The 20,304-nt window shown below is 35.4% G+C and overlaps 1 protein-coding gene across 1 annotated transcript in view; it reads left to right on the forward strand.

Moving 5' to 3' along the window:
• Positions 1-16,943, forward strand: part of oprd1a (opioid receptor, delta 1a) — a 54,876-nt gene extending 37,933 nt beyond the window's left edge. The window contains exons 2-3 of the mRNA XM_030147082.1: positions 9,668-10,023; positions 15,124-16,943. Of these exons, the coding sequence (XP_030002942.1) occupies positions 9,668-10,023; positions 15,124-15,653 (886 nt within the window). The 3' untranslated portion in view covers positions 15,654-16,943. The remainder of the gene's footprint in view (positions 1-9,667; positions 10,024-15,123) is intronic.
• Positions 16,944-20,304: the final 3,361 nt, after the last annotated feature.

Here is a 20,304-nt window from a genome sequence, read left to right on the forward strand (position 1 = left end):
TTTTTTCTGAATTTTTTAAAAATCTTTTTTCATCCACTTACTTACAATGGGTGACATTTCATATGTTTGTAACAACAAAACTATTGGTTGAATTCATACCAACATTGATTTATAGATTTCCAGTTTTTTATGTTTTTTTTTTAAATCTTTTTTTTTCTCCCATTTACTTTTAATGAGCGAAATTTCAAATGTCTATAAAACCATCAATTTTGTTTCAATTTACTTCAAACTTGGCACATATATAGAGGCAACTGATATGCTGACATCACCATACGCACAGACATGATGACATCAGCTGGATCGATGCCAAAATAACCTACAATATGTGCGAGGGGCGGGGTTTGTTGTGCCTGGAACCACTTGAGCTGAAACACTTTTAAGGAGACACGTCGAATACAGGCAGTAAGCCGTGAAACATCAGCATGAAGAATAAGAAAATGTGGATATTTGTTTGAGTTGTGATGAATTATTGTGGTGGATAAATCTTAAAACTACATCCCACTGTCATTTTAGTGAAGTTAAGCGTACCCCTTTCCTTTTGTCGGACTCTCTTTTGGTTATGAACACCTCTAATTCAATACTAATTCAACTCCTCATTCTCCTACCTATTTTAGATAATCTTACTACCAGTTTTTAGATGGGATGCATCATTGTGAAAATGTGTGTGTATAAAAGAGAGTGGAACCGAGGGGTGAACAGCAATAAAAGCTCTTTTCACACAGTAGAATTAGATTTTTTCCAGTTATACTGTTTTTTTATTCAGTGTATCTTTTCCTCTCTTGTAAACATAGGGTGTTAAAATAATCCTTCGACATACTGAAATCTAATGTTTTCACTGAGCTACAGGCCATTTCTTTGCTTTTCAGTTGTTTGTTTCATATTGTGGAATCAACCGTTTTCCCCTCCAGTCGTCCTGGATTTCATTATATGAGGTTTTCCGCTGTGTTTTCATGGAAGGATTCATTTTTATTTTTCATACTAGTCATAATGCCATTAAAGCACTTGTTACGCATTAGGCTAACGTGCATTCAATTCATCACAAAATTACAACACGTTAGTATCATTTTAATCAGTATCGTCAACTGTGATCCTCTTGAATAGGAATTTTGGAGGATCTAATTGCAGAAATTGATTGTAATATTCATATTTGTGTTTCCATTAAATGTCCAATCACCCTAAAATTAGAATTGTTTTGTTTTAGTTACTTTAGACTGAGCAGGAAATTTCACCAGAGGGAGGGGGTTATCGCCATGGTATCGACTGTTGCGTTGCTTTGTAGCTCAGAATAGATTTCTGTTTCTTCCATTTGATATGAAATGATATCTAAGGTGCATTACTGTCGTCTATTGTGAGACTGAACCAGTATTAACCCTTTCACGCAAGAATTATGAAAAAAGTATCTAGATTTTTTTTAGATTGATTTTATTACTCAAAATTAGGCTAAAGTTGAAATGTATTTAGAATTTTTTTAAAAATAGGGTTTTATTAAGAAGATATTTAACCTCCTGAGACCCAGGAAAGTACAAGTTTTGGCTTTTTTAAAAATTAAATAATTGCATATATTGGAAACATCATGAGGCTACAGTTTTTTCAGCTGCATTTAATTTTTTTTTTTAATGGAATACGTCCTTTTGGTGGACTGCTTTTTTTTTTTTTTTTTTTAATAAAGCTGGGAAACTCTAGTCCAGAAACATGGACAGAAAACCCATAGCTAGGTCTAAGGTGGTTAACTTTATAAGATCACAGAACAGCCAAAATTCTAAAATTAAGATGATATTGTTTTTCATTGTATTGCTTAGGGTCTGTAGAGACTGCCCCCATGTGGTTTGGAGAATATTGCCTTTATAAACCCTCGGGAAGAGAGCTTAAACTATGTGTTCACAAATGTTGACGTTGTGCATGAAAGGGTTAATATGCATTTAACAGAAAATCAAGGACAGACAACAGACACTAGCTGCAACTATGGACTTTTTGCATTCTCTTTATCTTGAGAATGTTGGGTTTTATCTGCAAACCTCATTAGATGTCACTAATTATCACAAACTGAAACTTTATAAGGAAGACGGGTTATTTATCTGTAAATGTGTCTGGATTTGTAGAGGAGAGCAGCATCCATCCAGCTAAATATGTGCATAAATGGAATGTCCAAGTAACTAGTCGCTTTTCCATTGACCTTCAAATTGCACAAATATAACTTGCGCATAAAAATGTATCTAATGAAAAATGACAATTTCGCCAAAAGTCAAATTTTTCGATTAAAAGTTTTTGTGCTGGCAAGAGGTGGTTTCTCGCGTGTAGCGGAAAAAAATGTCACAGTAAATTATATTCATGAAACAAACAGGTGGCATTTTATCAAGAATCTTCATAGTCTTTGAAGTGATTGACTCTTGACACAAAGCCAAGGCATCAGAAAACAGAGAAAATGAAATGATGAAAAAATATGTGCTTTATATTAGAGGAGGCTGTTTGTGTCTTTTTTCAACTAATTCAAGGTTCATTTTACAGAGTTTTGTATGTTTTGGTGTCACATAAGGTGATTACAGAACCATTAATTCTTGGTTTATGGATAAAATGTGGAACACTAAGCAAACCTACCAAATCAAATCAACTCATAAATACAGCAAACACACCTTTATTATCAATGGTCGCATTTCCATTGAGCTTCAAATTGCACAAATGTAACTTGCGCATAAAAATTTACCTAATGGAAAAACGTCAATTTCGCCAAAAATCTCATTTTTCAATTAAAAGTTTTTGAGCTGGCACGAGGTGGTTTTTCGGACGTAGTGCAAATGGTATATCACGCAAAACTGCAATGGAAAGACCTTTTTTCGCAACTAGAGTCAAGTGAATTAAAAAACGGATGTTGATGATGTTATAACAAGCGAAGAAGAAGAAGACACATGTCGCGGTATGTGCAGACACACCAGGAAACCCAATCATTTTTTTATTTAGTACGAGATAGAGGGGTAATATATAATTAAAGCTGCAAGCAGCATTGGGCGGGACCTCGCACCGGGCGATCCGCCTCCCCCGCGATCCGCCACCCGTGACTGTCGACGCCTCAGCTCCACTCACACCTGTCCGTCCCCATACCAGTTCCCATCCTTTAGTGTCTGTCCTCCTTACATCTGTACAGAACACCAGCGACCCTCTGCTGAAACCACCATCACCTTTAAAATGAGACTTTTATTTTGGAAACCCTACTGTGTGTATGTGCATTTGTTTTTAATGTGAGAGAAAGAATCAGTTTGAAAAATTAATTGAAATTGTATGAATAAGTGAGTATAAAAGTGATGATTTACCACATTTAAGGCTTTTATTTTGGAAAAACGCTATTGTGTGAGGATGTGTGTCTGTGAGAAAGAGTACTTTTGAATGAAGAAACATTGTACAGACAGTTGAGTGTTTGGTCATAAAAATGAAAAGAAGTTATGTAATAGACATTTTGTATTATTCTTAATCTTGGTTTTATTTTGAAAAAATGTACTCCGTGTACTTTTGAATGTGTGCAAAATTTCCAATATCCACAATACAATGCAGTAAAACCTGTTTTAAAATAAAAAAAAAAAAAAAAAAAAAATTTTAGATTATCTGGGACTTGAACCAGGGTCCTTTAGCTCCATAGGTAGCTACATTAACCACTGCACTACAGAGAGACATGTGAAAATGTGCACCAGCAAGACTTTTATAGGGATTTTGCCATTTGGAAAAGTGAAACTAAACATAGTCTTCAAAAAATCGCTATAATTCCATAACCGTAGGTCGTATCTGAAAAATTCTTTCACTTTTGGATTCTGCAGACTTGTGGGAATTCAATGGGGTCTAACTTTTATGTCAAAACTCTGAAATGAATAAGCAGTAATTGCAGAAACGTAGAGTAACTTTCAAAGGCAGATTGCCAACTTCCTGTTGGAGTTAGCTCATGAGTGTCAGTGTATGATTTGTCGGGCTCAATCAGACCAACATTTTGGCATTTGTTTCATGTTTCTGTGACATTCCTACTGGCTGCTAGGGCAGATTTTGTGTGTTTTTTAGTACATAGGTGGCGCTACAGAGTCCATTTTGGCACCCAAGGGGTTAATTTTTGATATTGTATGAAAGTGTTCACCAGCCATGACATACATGGCAAATTTGGTGAGTTTTGGAGCATGTTAAGGGGGTCAAATGGCAGTCTAAAGTGGAAAAAGTATGAAAATAAAAGAATTGTTATAAATCAACAACCGTACATCCTATCTCAAAAATTTTTGCATGTGAGCATTGTGCTGAGTCCCATGAACGTGTAGATATGTCACATGTCAGGAAAAACTGCAAAGTGAAAAATGAGTTCCAAACATCACAACTTTGCGGGCTTGTAAAAAAAAAACTAAGACAGTTCCGGAAAAAGTGAGAGATCACTTTTTTGAAGAGGTTTCACTCTATCTTTTGATGCTATTTAGAAGTCAATATGACAAACGGTGTCATCGGAGTTAGTTTTAGAAATTTTATTTTGAAAGGCATATTGCGAACTTCCTGTTGGAGTTAGGTCATAAGTGTCAGTGGATGATTTGTAGTGCTTCATCCAACAAGAATTTTGGCACTGGTTTCATGTCTGTACGACATTCCTAGTGGCCACTAGGGCTTTTCCCATTTTTTTCACATAGGTGGCGCTAGAGAGGCCATTTTGGCACCTATGGGGTTAATTTTTACATTTTATCAAATTTTTCGCCAGGCCTGACATGTGTGCCAAATTTGGTGAGTTTTTGAGCATGTTTAGGGGGGCAAATTCCAGTTTAAAGCGTCACGGAAAAATAATAATAATAATAATAATAATAATATAAAAACGAACGAAAAACAATAGGGCCTTGCTTGCAGGCAAGGCCTCTCACTGCGTGAGAGGGCCTTACCTTTCGGCTCGGTCCCTAATAATAATGAATATAACTATAAATCAACACCATATTTACGTTCACCGCCATGTTTATGTTGTGATTTAATGGAAAAACCGACATTACACAATTGTGTTTTTTTGACATTTAGTAAATATCAGTAAAGTTTTGCGCAGATGTCCAATGGAAAAGCAAATACTGATTATTCTTCCATTTGGTGAAAACATATACTGTCAATCAGTCAGTATATAAAACAGTTTGATTCAATTCAATTTAACTCGAACCTGCCCCATATCAGATCATCACCATCACTGGCCAGACCTACACTATGTCTCAAATTATGTTCTTCTGGGCTTTCACTTACTATTTAGAGTGTGTACACTGTCATTTACAGCAAGTACTGAGACATACACTTGAGGCGAATGGAAAGACCTTTTTTCACAACTAGAGTTAGGTGAATTAAAAAAACAGATGTTGATGGACATTACAAGAAACGAAGAAGAAGAAATATGTTGCGGTATGTGTGGACACACCAGGAAACCCAATCATTTTTTTAATTTAGTATAAGATAGAGGAATAATATATAATAATAATGAACATATCTGTAAATCAACACAATATTTACATTCGACGCCATGTTTATGGAATGACTTCTCGTGTCATCTCGCAATAATAAATAAAATCATTGTATTTGTGATTTAATGGAAAAACTGACATTACGCGCTTGTGTTTTTTCAACATATATATCGGTAAAGTTTTGCGCAGCTGTCCAATGGAAAAGCGACTACTGATACTTTGTTTTTGAGAGGAAATTCCCTCCCCTATGCCTTTGCAGAGTTCAACCTGAGGTAAACATCCTTTTTACTGTTGTGTCATTTATTTGGCTTTGACATCCTTGACAGTTTGTCAAGTAGGCAGGAAGGTTGGATTATCAAACAGGAGATTACCCCAAAGCAATGACACACCAACAATCAAGGCTAGACAGGCAATCTTACAGATTAACAAGAGAAGCCAGGCCTTTCTACGTCCTCATAGCTCCTCTTATGCCCTCAAGTACAAAAATATTATATATGTGTGTTTTCTAGTCAAACACTTCTATAGGGTTAGTGCTGTAACATGAGGCCATCAAGACAAAGGAACCTGAAATCCACATTTTTTTAACATGTGCTTATGGTTCGTTTTGTAGTGATGTGCGGATTGATACTGAAATATTGATATCTCAGTTACCTGACCTTTACGCTCCAGAGTCGATTCACAATTCAAACTATCGATACTTTTGAAACTTTGGTCATTTGAGGTAATATATATATATAGGTGCTTCTATGAAACTGGGTTCATTTTTGTAATAATAAAAGACAAATTTGGACATATTTCCCCCCAGGATGTACCTAATGATGACCTCAGATAAATGCAAAAAAATTCTACTCTTGCTCTGAACCATCCCAAAATTAATGTATTTTTAATTAAATATTGGGGCCAAAAATAGGACCAAAATTGGGACAGGAAAAGCTACCTAGGTGTCAGTGCATTTGATCTGGAAAATATGGCTGGAAATGGTCTTATGTATCACTATAAATAAAGACACTGTTAAATTTGACAAACCCAGTGTTTTTTCTAATCCAGACGTGCAGGTTTTTCATGAATCTCAGTCTCATTCCAGGTTTCGCGCATAACCCATCGCATCCACTTGCGTTACATGCAGAATCTGCCCATTTAAACACAAATAAATTGTGAGTGATTTTGCAACAGCGGCCGTTTTTGTGAAACACTCTGCCTTGAATAATTAGTTAGATTCCCAAAATGTACCCATGAGAATAAAGAGATATTAAAAAAAAAAATAGTAGCACGTAATTGTGGAATGGATTCAATATATAGTTAAAGCAATGTCCAAGCATGAAAGAATTTAAAAGGAGGTACAGGGATGAGGGAGGTGTTGGGGATCACTGGATGTTATAAAGATGTACAGGTATGTGGTATGTGTATGTATATGTATGTATAGGTGTGTATGTGTGAGTGTGTGTGTGTATATATATATATATATATATATATATATATGTGTGTGTGTGTGTGTGTGTGTAGATCTGTGTATGACTATGTATTTGCATGTGTTATTGCATTATGTGTTTATGTAAATCATATCATATTTGTTCATAATAATATAAAGCCGGAAACCAAATTATTTAATAGTAAGTATCAGTCATATTATGGTATATAATATAGATATGCTTAGACTGGGAAGGTTATTATTGTTATTAATTATATAAGGAGAAGGGGTGGGAGTTTATAAGTTCTACTTCTTCTCACTCCTTTTCGAATATGCATTATATGTCTTATGTTTAAGTGTTTTGTTTATTTATTTTCTTCTGTTTGACATTCATATTCAAAATAAATACAAAATACAACACAATACAATAATTTTCGTGTCCTTTTTTACCGTGTTACATGTGGATTTTGTATTTTAAAAAAATATATTAAAAAATTTAAAAATGTGTTCTATCTGAAAAACAGTTTCTCTTTTATCTCAGTAAATATCTATTTTTAAAATAGACACAAAGGGCTCCCAAACTTCCTTCATAACGTTAGTCTACATCTGGTTTGAATTTTAATTTTTTTTTTTTTTTCCCCAGACATTCAGTGTATTTGTACAAAGTATCGGTATCGGATTGTTATCAGCCTGAAAGGAAATCCATGGTATCAAACATCACTATTGTTTAGATTTAGGTGAAAACATAACTTGGTTAAGGAAGATGAAGAAGGTCATAATTGAGGCCAAAATAACAATATTTAATGATTACCATATATATTTGTGCCGTCACCCCTTTCTCTTCATTCTATTGTCTTCCAAAAAGTCAAAATGACATCAAATATTCTGAAAACTGGAAGCTTCCACGTTATTCCAAAACCTATTGGATGACGTCACGGGGGCTCCATCTACCTTTATACTCACTCTGTGGTTGTGATAAGCAGGTTATGCATGCCACCAATTTTCAACAGGAGAGAAGGGCTTGTAGAAGAAGATGAGAAACCTGTAAATTCAATTATAAAACTGTCAGGGCGTGAAACGGAGCAGGGATAACTGATGGGCTGTGACTGATGAATGGAACATGGACCAAACCATTCCAAAGAACCAGACATGTATGACATAACAGAGTATGTTTTGGGTATAAATGTGATGGCTTGTGGTGATTACGTAACCTATCCCGGCCATTAATAATAAACCCTTACACTGTTGTCTCTATGAATGAGAACCGACAAATCAATACACATATCGATTAAAACAAAGGCTTTTAGTGTATTATAACAGTTACATGTGTAATATTATTACTCATGCTGTTACTTCTATTACTCTGTTTTGGGTTGGATCTTAAGTATCACCATTAAACCTATTTCTCATGTTCAATTAACAAGTTATTTATAATTCAATGAAAATACACATGCATAGTCAGTTCCATAATTTGCCAACACAGTGTATTCACAAACTATGTACCATGTATTTTAATTTAACTGATAGAAGTAACTCTGACAAGATTGTATATTCTTCTGGAATATACAATCTATATCTTATATACATAAACATAAATAAAAGTAAATAAATATGGGTGCTTCAATGAAACTCTTCCCTTAAAAACAGGACAGAGGGGCTAAAAATTCAAACCAGATCTAGACTAATGTTATGAGGCAAGTTTGGAAGCACTTTGGGCCTATTTTAAAAATAAATATTTACTGAGATACAACACATTTTCATATTATTTTTATTCAAAAGTCCTTATGGAACACGGTAAAAAAGGACATGAAAATTACACACTGTTATTTTTTAAATATCTTTTTGTTCTCTCACAGGTACATTTTGCTAATCGAACTAATTATGCAAGACAGAGTGTTTCACAAAAATGACCGCTGTTGCAAAATCACTCGCGATTTATATATTTATATGGGCAGGTGCTGCAAGAAACACCACGATGGACATGATCAGTTACACACGAAACCTGGAATGAGACTGAGATTCATGAAAAACCCACATCTGGATTAGAAAAACCACTAGGATCGTCAAATTTAACACAGTGTCTTTATTTAAAAGACTGTTTACAGCCATGTTTTTAGATCAAATGCACTGACACCTAGGTAGCTTTTCCCAATTTTGGTCCTATTTTTGGCCCTGATATTTTATTAAAAATTCATTTATTTTGAGATGGCTCAGAGCAAGAGTATAATTTTTTTGTCATTTATCTGAGGTCATCATTAGGTACATCCTGGGTGAAAACATGTCAAAATTTCTCTTTTATTATTGGGTCTAAAAAGCTGATAAAATGCCAGATACCAAAATAAACCCAGTTTCATAGAAGCACCCTTATAATAAACCCCAAAAACTCAGACCCAAACTGCAGCTTGAATGACCTTTCTTCAAATATGTAAGAAGAGAACATTCATCGTCTCACAACAAAGAAAAATGCAAAATCCCATGTTGAAAATGGGGTGACACAGATACATATAAGTTAGATGGCAGTAGTTCTCTGGTGCTTTTTCTGTAAGTATGCTACTTGATCAGAGGCCAACAAGCGAATTGTAACCATTATCTTAAATCATTCATCTCATAAAAAAAAAAAAAAAAAAAAAATCTAAGCTGTGGAGAAGTAGCATTAAGCATTCGCTGCTCTGCTCTGCACATGTATCGCTTCAGGGAATTAACTGCTCATCTCGACTATCACTTTGAAATCCCCATATCCCATAACTGAGACTTCTATCCCCAGCTGTTTTCATTACCGCTGCTGCTTAATGCACATTTTCTCTTGCTCTGCTACCAGATACACAAAGATGAAGACAGCCACAAACATCTACATCTTCAACTTGGCTTTAGCCGACGCCTTGGCCACCAGTACGCTGCCCTTCCAGAGCGCCAAATACCTGATGAATACGTGGCCGTTCGGCGAGGTCCTGTGCAAGCTCATTATCGCTATCGACTACTACAACATGTTCACAAGCATCTTCACCCTCACCATGATGAGCGTAGACCGCTATATCGCCGTTTGCCACCCGGTCAGGGCTCTGGAGTTCCGGACGCCGGTCAAAGCTAAGATGATCAACGTCCTCATCTGGGTATTGTCGTCGGCGATCGGAGTGCCCATAATGATCATGGCCGTGACCAAAGAGGCTAGCAATGGTGAGCAAGCAGAGTTTCCCTTCTTTACTTTATCATATCGTTAGCCTCATAGCCTGGGGCGCCAATTAGAGGGGGTAAACACGACAAATTCATGGGGCCCAGTATTTGGAGGGGGCCCAGTGGATATACAAGTTGAGAAAACTTGTTGTAAAAGAGAGGTGTAGAGGCAAGGTTATTATTGTTAACGAAAACTAACGAAATGACAAAAACTAGAATTGTAAAAACATTTTCGTTAACTGAAATAAATAAAAACAATAATTAAAAGAAAAAAACAATAACTAACTGAAACTGTATTGTGTGTTTACAAAACTAAATAATATGTATAAAAATTATGGATAAAATTCCCTGTCGGCTTGATACAAAATCGATTTATTTCCCTCAAGCAATTTTAGCTGCTGGCACCATATGATATTTAACGGTCCGTCACTTCTCGTCACTTGTCGTTTAGTCGTCTTCTGGTCCCCACTCTACCTGGAAACATGGAGACTGAAGTTGGGAGAAAGCAGCAGAGTCCTGTCTGGGATTTATTTGAAAACGAAGGAGAAGAAGAGAAAAGATATAAAGAAACTAAAACTAAACTAAAACTAAGCATTTAGAGAATAACAAAAACAAATAAAAACTAGCAAACCTGCTCTAAAAACTAATTAAAACTAACTGAATTAGAGAAAAAAAGTCAAAACTAAATAAAGCTAAACTAATGAAAAATCCAAAACTATTACAACTTTGTGTAGAGGTTGGGAGGCGAACGTTGAAAGCGTCATGTCATGCTATTGTAAGTGACATTCTTGATGGACCGCACGCCCAAGATAGTGAATTTCTGTAGGGTCCGCAATGATTATGCTTTCACGGGGCCCATAATTGGTAACGGCGCCCCTACTCATAGCATAATTGCCCCCAAAAGTCAAATTTTTGGCCAAATTGTGATATCTGTGTAACTTTACTCTCCTAACACTGCTGATTCATTTGATGTAGATATTTACTAAAATTTGCTTAGAGGTCTTATTTATGTCTTTGTGCATAAGAAATCAATAGAAGTGAATCCCCAAAGGAACTTTGTGTTGGTAAATGCAAGTTCTGCAAATTTACAGGATTTCAGTTCTGTTGCAACATGTTGATGGTCATATGAACTATGTTTTCAGCTCAAAAATGTCCAATTTCATCACAATTAATGCTATATTTTTATGTCACAAATGGCCAAGTTATATTTGAACTGAATTTACCTGAAAAACAAATATTCTATTCTTTTAGATTCCCCAATTTTTCTTACAAGATTCTATCCTACATATCACGTTTGATTTTTACAGGTTCAATATGGAGTATGGTGCTGATCCATCCTGCTTATGTTACGCCAATACATACATGAAGAATGTCACACATCACTTTTTAAATCAACAGTTTTCTAATGATAAGCATTTTTATAAAGAAATAATTCTATGTTGTTATTTACTCTTTAGTATGATGATAAACTATACAACAAATAATTCTGATCCTAGTTTTTGCACAGGGATCATTAGTGTAAACGGTGACATGGCTGCCGAGCATCAGTATGATGGGATCTGTAACAACCATGTCACATCCGTCCACTGCCACATTTTGTGTTTTTGTGTCAGCTGTTATTGTTTTAGATCCACAATACTAACATTTATGAATAAGAGGAGAATTAGCAATAGTAAGTATATAAGTTTATTACTTATAAAGTACTGGTACTGACCAGAGCATCATGGGTAATGTCACGTCTGTCCACCAGCAAAAGTTTTCACATACACGTGCTATTCAAAATCCAATATTTCTGAAAATAGAGCTTCCACTGTTAAATAATATCAGTAGTCTGTGCACAAATGTATTAGCATTATTTCAACACAGTTCTATGCATTTCTTACAACTTTTTTTTTTTTTTTTTTGACAAAAATGGCCACTCATTTGACCTCCTAAGTAAATGTTAGTCGTTTTGCTTTCACGGACCCCATAATTGGTAATGGCGCCCCTTCTCATAGCATAATTGCCCCCAAAAAAGTCTCATTTTTGACCAAATTGTGATATCTGCGTAACTTTACTCTCCAAACACTGCTGATTCATTTGATGTAGATATCAAAAATATGAGTTAGGCAATTAAGCTATGAGGCTAACAATATGATATGCAAATTCTTGTCAGTACACATGTTCAGCATTTCTGTAACCCTGACTAAACCGTGTCCGACAGAACAAATGCAGCACAGTGGAGATCTTCAGCACGCTTTGATCTGTGAAATACTTTGGTTCTTAAGACCTTTATCACATCTTACATGACACACAAAGGCGAGGCAAGATTATTGGTGTATTGTGTGTCTAATCCCAGCTGTGACCATGAATGACCCAATGGGGATAGTTGTGAGTGAATGGAGCAGCCTTTGAAAAATTCAGACCACTGAAGCTAGAAACCTTCCAGTGAACCCAAGGATACTATTTCAGTTCCATTAGTACTTGGAGATTGCTTCACTGTGGTTGAACTGATCTTTTAAAGAAAGGTTTTCTGCCCAGATTCACACAGAGGTTGAGAGTTTATTTTGCTTCTCTGGTACTTTGAAAGTATGGCAAGTAGTGATCTTAGCTTACTGCACAGGTGTCAAACATGTGGCCCGGGGGCCAAATCTGGCCCGCCAAAGGTTCCATTCCGGCCCGCGGGATGAAAGTGCAAAAATTAACCTGAACAGTCAAGGTTGTCTAAATCATTTTGGTTCAGGTTCCACATACAGACCAATGTGATCTACAGTAAAAAATAACAACACAATAACCCATAAATAATGATAACTACAAATTTTCTTTGTGAAAAATTATGTGGAAAAAATGTAAGTGAAAAAATAAGATTACACTGTGAAATTATTTACATTTACAAAACTATTTTTTCCACAATAAAATGCAATGCATACATAAAAACAAAGATGAACAACCTGAAATGTGCAATTTTAACAATGAAATGTTACTAAAATGTTTCTAAATGTTTTGTGCATTTATGGATCCACTGTGATCTGTAGTTGTGTTAATAATAAGAGATGGAATATTGTAGAAATTGTTCAATTTTTTTGTTTCAAACTCCAAAATTTTTAACAATATTTTGCCTGTTACCAAATGTTTATGTAACACTGTGTGTAACGTACACATATAAATAATAAGTCGAGGCATAATATTGTTGAAGTTGCACTAATTTTTCAAATGAAATTTCAGTTTTTTCAGGTTATTCACATCTTTTTTGTAAAATGTAAATATCTTCATAAAGTAATTGGATTTTTCCAAAAAGAAAAACTTGGATTTGTCATTATTTATAAGTTATTAAGACATTATTTTACTGGTCTGGCCTGCTTGAGATCAAATTGAGCTAAATATGGCCCCTGAACATAAATGAGTTTGACACCCCTGGCTTACTTCAATAACTTCACAGAAGCCCCAGAAATTTTTTTTTTGTTTTGTTTGACGGGGCCTTCTGAATTTTCTTTTCAACCACTCAATAAATTAAGCATCCATAAAACCTAATCCAAACTAAATGCTGCTTCATAACATACAGTAGTGGAAAGAAGTTGTCGGACATCCTTCAAATTTGATATTGTCATCATATATTTGCAGAAAAATCTTTTTTGTTTTAAAAGGTGTGATTTTTTTTTTTTTCTTTTAAAGATAAGGTAAGATATACTTTATTGTTGAAATTTGTTGAGGGCAATAATGCAAGGGGGCTGCAACGCCATACAGAAAACACAGTACAAACAAAAAGACATCTCAGTACAGACACAAAATAAATAACACTGCAGACACATGACAGCAGTAAATAACGCCAACCATACATGGCATACTGAAGCATGGGACACTATACAGCACCAATAGATAAATAAATACAACTATAGCACAACCCTTGTTTATTGTTAGTAAGAAAAAGTAAAAAACTTGACAGTTTCAACATGCCGTGCTGGATGTGATTCTTTATCTTGTTGAAACATCCAATTTGACCTTGACGGAACAGAGCATGAGCAGAAGATAGCATATGGGTTGGGAGAATGAAACAATACTCAGTAGAATTCAATGACACAAGAGTGATTCTTAATGCAATATATCACAAATGCATGGCTTTTTTCCACCACTGTATAATTATTACAAATTAGATGTAAATAAAAGTTGACTGAAAGATTGGAAGTATTCGTATTAGTCTATTTTAGGGCAAGGTCAAGAGCGTCACAGATGGAGAACCCACTACTTTTTGATTCATAGCTTTTGAACCAGACAAGTGTCAGACAAATATTACACATAATTGTAAAGGTCTAAATGTCATCTTAAACATAATCAAAGGGTAAAATTTAGTTTCAAATATTTTGAAATGAAAAATATCAAAAACTACTACATCACAGATGGACAAAAAATTAACGTCTGTTTTTTTTTTTGCAAGAATTACAAAGTTCTCAAAAGTGAAGTTCCTATGACATTTTCGTTCTATAAACCCTCTATTTTACAAACTAATAATTGGTTTGAGGAAAAAAAAAAAAAAAATTATCATACCTAAATGGGAAGAGTTTTGACAAATGGCAGCGTCACAGATGGACAACAAAAGTAAATATCAAATTAAACATATTTTTATTTCAATTATCAATATCATATACTTTTTTTTTAATTTTTTTTTTTACAATATTTACAACATACAAATGATATTAGCATTATATTCAAATGTATTTTGTATAGATATATGCATTTATCAGTTTTAAACAGTGTGTTTAGAATATGACGTAAATAATATAATAGTCAAATGTCAATGTATTTGGAATAAATTTAGTTTATTTATGAGAGTTTATAAAACGAATCCAGAATGATGGCAGAAAACTGTCACTTTCCAAACATTCACACTCATAAAACTCCAATTTTTTTTCACAAATTTTCTCATGTCAAAATACATTTTCCTGAAAATATAATTGATTCCCTACCCAAAAATAAGTTTGGTGTAGATTATTGTAATTAAATTTTTTTGACCAGATGTTAACCTTCCCTCGACTTCGCCCTTGAGCAGCAGCAGTTGTAGTTGTGTAATAATATTGCTGTTGTTTTGACGGATGAATCTGTTTGATGTTTCCTGACGTGTCTTTCCAGGAAAAACCCTGTGCATGCTGAAGTTCCCTGACCCTGACTGGTACTGGGACACGGTCACTAAGATCTGTGTCTTCATCTTTGCCTTCGTGGTCCCTGTCATGGTCATCACTATATGCTACGGCCTGATGATTCTTCGCCTGAGGAGCGTCCGTCTGCTTTCCGGCTCTAAGGAGAAAGACCGGAACATGCGACGTATCACCCGCATGGTCCTGGTGGTGGTGGCCGCTTTCATCATCTGCTGGACCCCCATCCATATTTTCATTATCGTCAAGACCATGGTGGAGATCGACAGCAGGAACCCCTTCGTGATAGCCAGCTGGCACCTGTGCATCGCTTTAGGCTACACCAACAGCAGCCTCAACCCTGTCCTTTACGCATTTTTAGATGAAAACTTCAAGCGATGCTTCCGGGATTTCTGTCTTCCGTGCCGAACCCACGTGGACGGGAACAGTCTGACCAGGGGCCGCCACACCACCAGGGAGCCGGTGTCCATCTGCGCTCCATCAGAAGGAGGGAAAAAGCCGGCATGACTAGGCATGGACCGGGTCCCCTACGGCTCTCGTTCGAGGAGGATCCAACAAGATCTGCAATCGGAGGTCACCCAGATCTCCACGACTGAATTTTAAAAGATCTTTGCAAGAAAACAGTTCCGATGCTTACTCTCTGCAAATTGGAAGACTCACTTGGCATTCAAATAAAGTGCTGAAAACAAAAAGAAGCAACAAAAGAAATGGAATATGTTCACTTTAGAGAAAATGTGCTGTCTCACAAAAGCAGCGACAGTAAATGGGGTGATGGTGAGAGCCCAAAGAATTAATCGAAACGCTAAAACATGGCTAAGCATAAAAGATAAAACAGTTGATGATAAGTTTGCCTGGGGAATCACATTTTGAGAGGGCCAGACTTTTTGATGATGCAAAAATCAGTAGTCGGTGTTATGTCTGCCTAAAGGACCAGATTTTGAGAGTGCCAGACTTTTGGATGATGCAGAAAGGACCGAGAAATACCAAGCAAAATGACATCATCCAGGTCGAGCTTTGTAATAAAACTGTTTGAAAAGGAAACAAAAGAGAAGGATCTGTACCAATAGCCTTTCTGCCTGAAACTTTACCATTTCTCCTGCTAATAAACACTTGTATATTCAACAAAATAAATGATTTAGTTCTTCAACGGCATGAAACAAATGAGCCTTACAGAGCAAAACCTCACATCTTACCCACCGACAGCTGGATGATGAATTATTACGTAGTGTGTTGCACAACAAGGTCAACCACTTTCTACATGAAGAATTTGGGAAATCTTTGCTACTCTATGTGATACAGTCAACCTTTTGTTTTACATTTTTTTTTCTCTCAAATGATGAAATATTCCTCCGCCGTCGGCTTTTGAAAGAGAATTCGGGGGCTTAATGTTCCGGGGATTTAAGCAGACTGTCACAAAATCACTACCAAGCACAGTTTGGAAGGTTTTTTTTTTATGCTTTTGAAGAAAAAAATCACAAATAGTGTCAAATGAAACCACAGAGACGTAGATTTCAATGGACTTAAAGTATTTTCTGCTCACCTGCTTGGCTTTTATGGGTGGCGTGAAGCCTTCAGAGAGCCCCCTAAGCAGAATCATTCAACAATGATAAGCCTGCTCCGCGAGAACACTATTGGCAACCAAAACACGTTACTTACCCTTAGTGAAAACAAATAGAAAATGAAGGAACTCGCTTCAAGTTGGACAGAGAGGAGCTTCATCTCTACGCAGAGGTGTCAACATCCGAGCTGCTTCAAGGAGATTATTGATCTGCATTTCAAACAAGGGGGATAAAAAAAAGCCTGTCATCTGTCGCACCGCGTTGGACGTTTCACTCGGAGTAATTTATTTACTGTTACACATCTTGACACCGATCAAATTGGCGACATCAATCAGTGTATGAAGCTAATGAGCATTTTAACAGATGAAGTATGTCAGAATTAATAATGCCGTGTTTATCTGATTTGAAGAAATATGTTAAAGACCAATTAATGGCAAATATGGGGCACTTTTGATTAAATGAAGGCTACGTCTACACTAATATGGATACTCTAACAAATGTTTTCCTCTATGTTTGGGCCACTTATCCGTATGTAAATGGTTGTGTTTCTATGTTGACATGAAAAATGGGCCGTCCACTAAACATGGAAAAGTGTAGTAAACTAATACATCACACATCAGTTCATATGCGCCCATTGTTGCTTTGTGTAATGAGTTTGCACCTGAAGCATTAACAATGGCAGAGATGTAGATGATTGTTTGTTTTTTTCTTTTTTTTTATGGTCATTTACGCCTAGAAATTATAATTGGATTTTCAGTAGGGGTGCACCAGTCCTTCAAGTCTGGGCCAATGCTGCTGGTTTTTCTTTAACCCATAAAGACCCAAACATCCACTGGCGACCAAAACCATCTACTGATCTAAAATGTTTAATATCTGTTGATCCATTAATCCTATAATTGCATGTAAATAATTGGTGTAAAATGCAGTTTGTCATCTTTTCATGGTCATCAGATATGACCCATTTGGACGTTCAGAGGCTCCGTAATGAACGTGGAATGGTCAGTACTTATCAAGGTTATAATCGTTAACGAAAACTAATGAAATGACGAAAACTAGAATTGTAAAAAAATTTTCATTAACTGAAATAAATAAAACCTATAATTCAAAGAAAAAAATGATAACTAACTGAAACTGTATTGTGGGCTTATAAAACTAACTAAAATGTATAAAAAAATTATGGATAAAATTCCCTTTGTTTTCGTTTTTGTCGGATTGATATGAAATCAATTTATTTCCCTTGAGCAATTTTAGCTGGTGGCACCATATGATATTTAATGGTCTGTCACTTCTCATCACTTGTCGTTTAGAGTCGTCTTCTCATTCCTACTCTACCTGGAAACATGGAGACTAAAGTTGGGAGAAAGCGGCAGAGTCCTCTCTGGGATTTATTTGAATACAACATCGAAGAAGATAAAAGATATAAAGAAACTAAAACTAAACTAAAACTAAGCCTTTAGAAAATAACAAAAACTAATAAAAACTAACAAACCTGCGCTAAAAATGAATTAAAACTAACTGAATTAGAGAAAAAAAAAGTCAAAACGATATAAAACTAAACTATAATGAAAAATCCAAAACTATTATCACCTTGGTACTTATACAGCACTTTTCCAGACTTTTTTCAAATACATACACGCATACAAATACACATATAATCATTTACCTATGCATTTCTTAATTGTGCTGGCGAATAAATAAATAATAAATAACTCAAAGAAAGAAATATATCCATAAACAACAGTGAACATATGGTTACAAATAATAACCCTCATTTCTGTATCTTATGAAAAACATGCTCTTATTGGTTTATGTTTGAACATTCTTTGTGCTCCTCCCTCAGTCTATTCGATACTGTAACACCACACACACAGATCCATTAATCTTACCAATACATGTAAATAATTGATATAAAACGCAGTTATTCATCTTTTCATGGTCATCAGATATGACCCATTTGGACGTTCAGAGGCTCCGTAGTTACTGTGGAAACACCATCATCTTCTACAACATTCATTCACCAGTAAAACCCATGAAGTTGGATCAATGACATTGGATGGAGACGCTTGGTTTATGTTCAGTTAATGAGACATCGGACTGAAAAAGTCCCTTTTTCTTCAGTATTATTGATTTTTGATATAATAACCCTCAATTTTACTCTGAGCTTTTATGAACATCTACATGATTAGTAAATTAAATGTTGGAAAATTCCTGATTTTCACTGAAAAAACACCCACAAAATACAGCAGATGTTATAATAAATGGTGATAAAGCACTTTCTGTTTTTGATATACTAACCTTCAACCTGAATCTGAGCTTTTTATGAAAATCGACATGATCAGTTAATTCAATATGAGAAAATATATGATTTTTACTGAAAAACCACAAAATACAGAGGATAATATTAGAATAAATTATGATAAATCACTTCAGAAAGGTTAAATATACAGGGGTCAAAACACGATATTCGAAATCTCTCTGACAGGACATTTTAGAGACAGATTAGTGTTGCTAAATGACCTACATTTTTTCTTTTAAATTCATTTTTGCTTTAGTTGGACCGTAAGGAATTATCCAAAACAAGGAGCTACTTTATATTGAAATAAATGTTGGAATGGCAATGAATTAAAGACAGGACATTAGAGAAAAATTCATTTACCACAAAAGTAGCACTGGGTCTTTATGGGTTAATGTGTTTTCATGTTGCTTTGTTGCTAAAAACATGTGCTCACAACTGGCTGGCAAAACTCACAGTTTGTATCAGTGAAGTTTTCCATCATCACAACATAAGCCACTGGGGATTCAGGCAAGTCAATGACTGTAAAAAAAGGTAAACAGAGGGTGATACCAATCTTTGATCCCTGTTAGTGAGTGTATGACCTGCAGCATGGTGAGTCTAAACAGATACTCCTGTGTTCTTCTCCATGTAGGGGGTGGTCAGATACACTAACCATGGAATTACGTTTACAATTTACAATGTCATCATTATACAAAAGCCCCTGAATCAGCTGCACCCAAAAATTAGAGGAAATTACCAGATTAGAATAACATCCACAGTGGTGTAGACATGGCTATAATGTAAGGTTCAGTTAATGTGGAATGGATAAAAAAAAAACAAAAACAAAAAAAAACATCCAAGTGGAATATGAGTGAGATACGATAAATTACGAAACGAGGCAGAAAGTCACTGAATGTCAATTTGTAGATAATACCGAGCTTTTGCATTTTAATGACTTTGGATTTTTACAACAGACATAAAACATTTCAAGGTGTGCCTGTGTTTTATATAAGCCATTATAACACTTTCTGGATCTTGATATTTCACCACAATATTTGTGACACCAAACTAAAACAAGAAAATGTGAAATGGAGGAAAAAAAAAAAAGTATTCTTGCTCTGGTTTCTGGTTCAGTCATTTGTTTGTGGGTTGGCTGTAAAAACTCCCACAGAGGCAGAGAAAATAAATATTGAATACTGTCTGTGGTACATAACTGACATTTTTGCAGTGTTTTTTTCTGTCTTTTCATACAATGACAGTGGTGATTTGAAGTGGTGTGTAAATATTTTATCTCTGCTTAGCGCATATGTGCTGCATATGTTGG

Source organism: Sphaeramia orbicularis, chromosome 11 (assembly GCF_902148855.1).
Source record: "Sphaeramia orbicularis chromosome 11, fSphaOr1.1, whole genome shotgun sequence".
Taxonomy (NCBI): Eukaryota; Metazoa; Chordata; class Actinopteri; order Kurtiformes; family Apogonidae; genus Sphaeramia; species Sphaeramia orbicularis.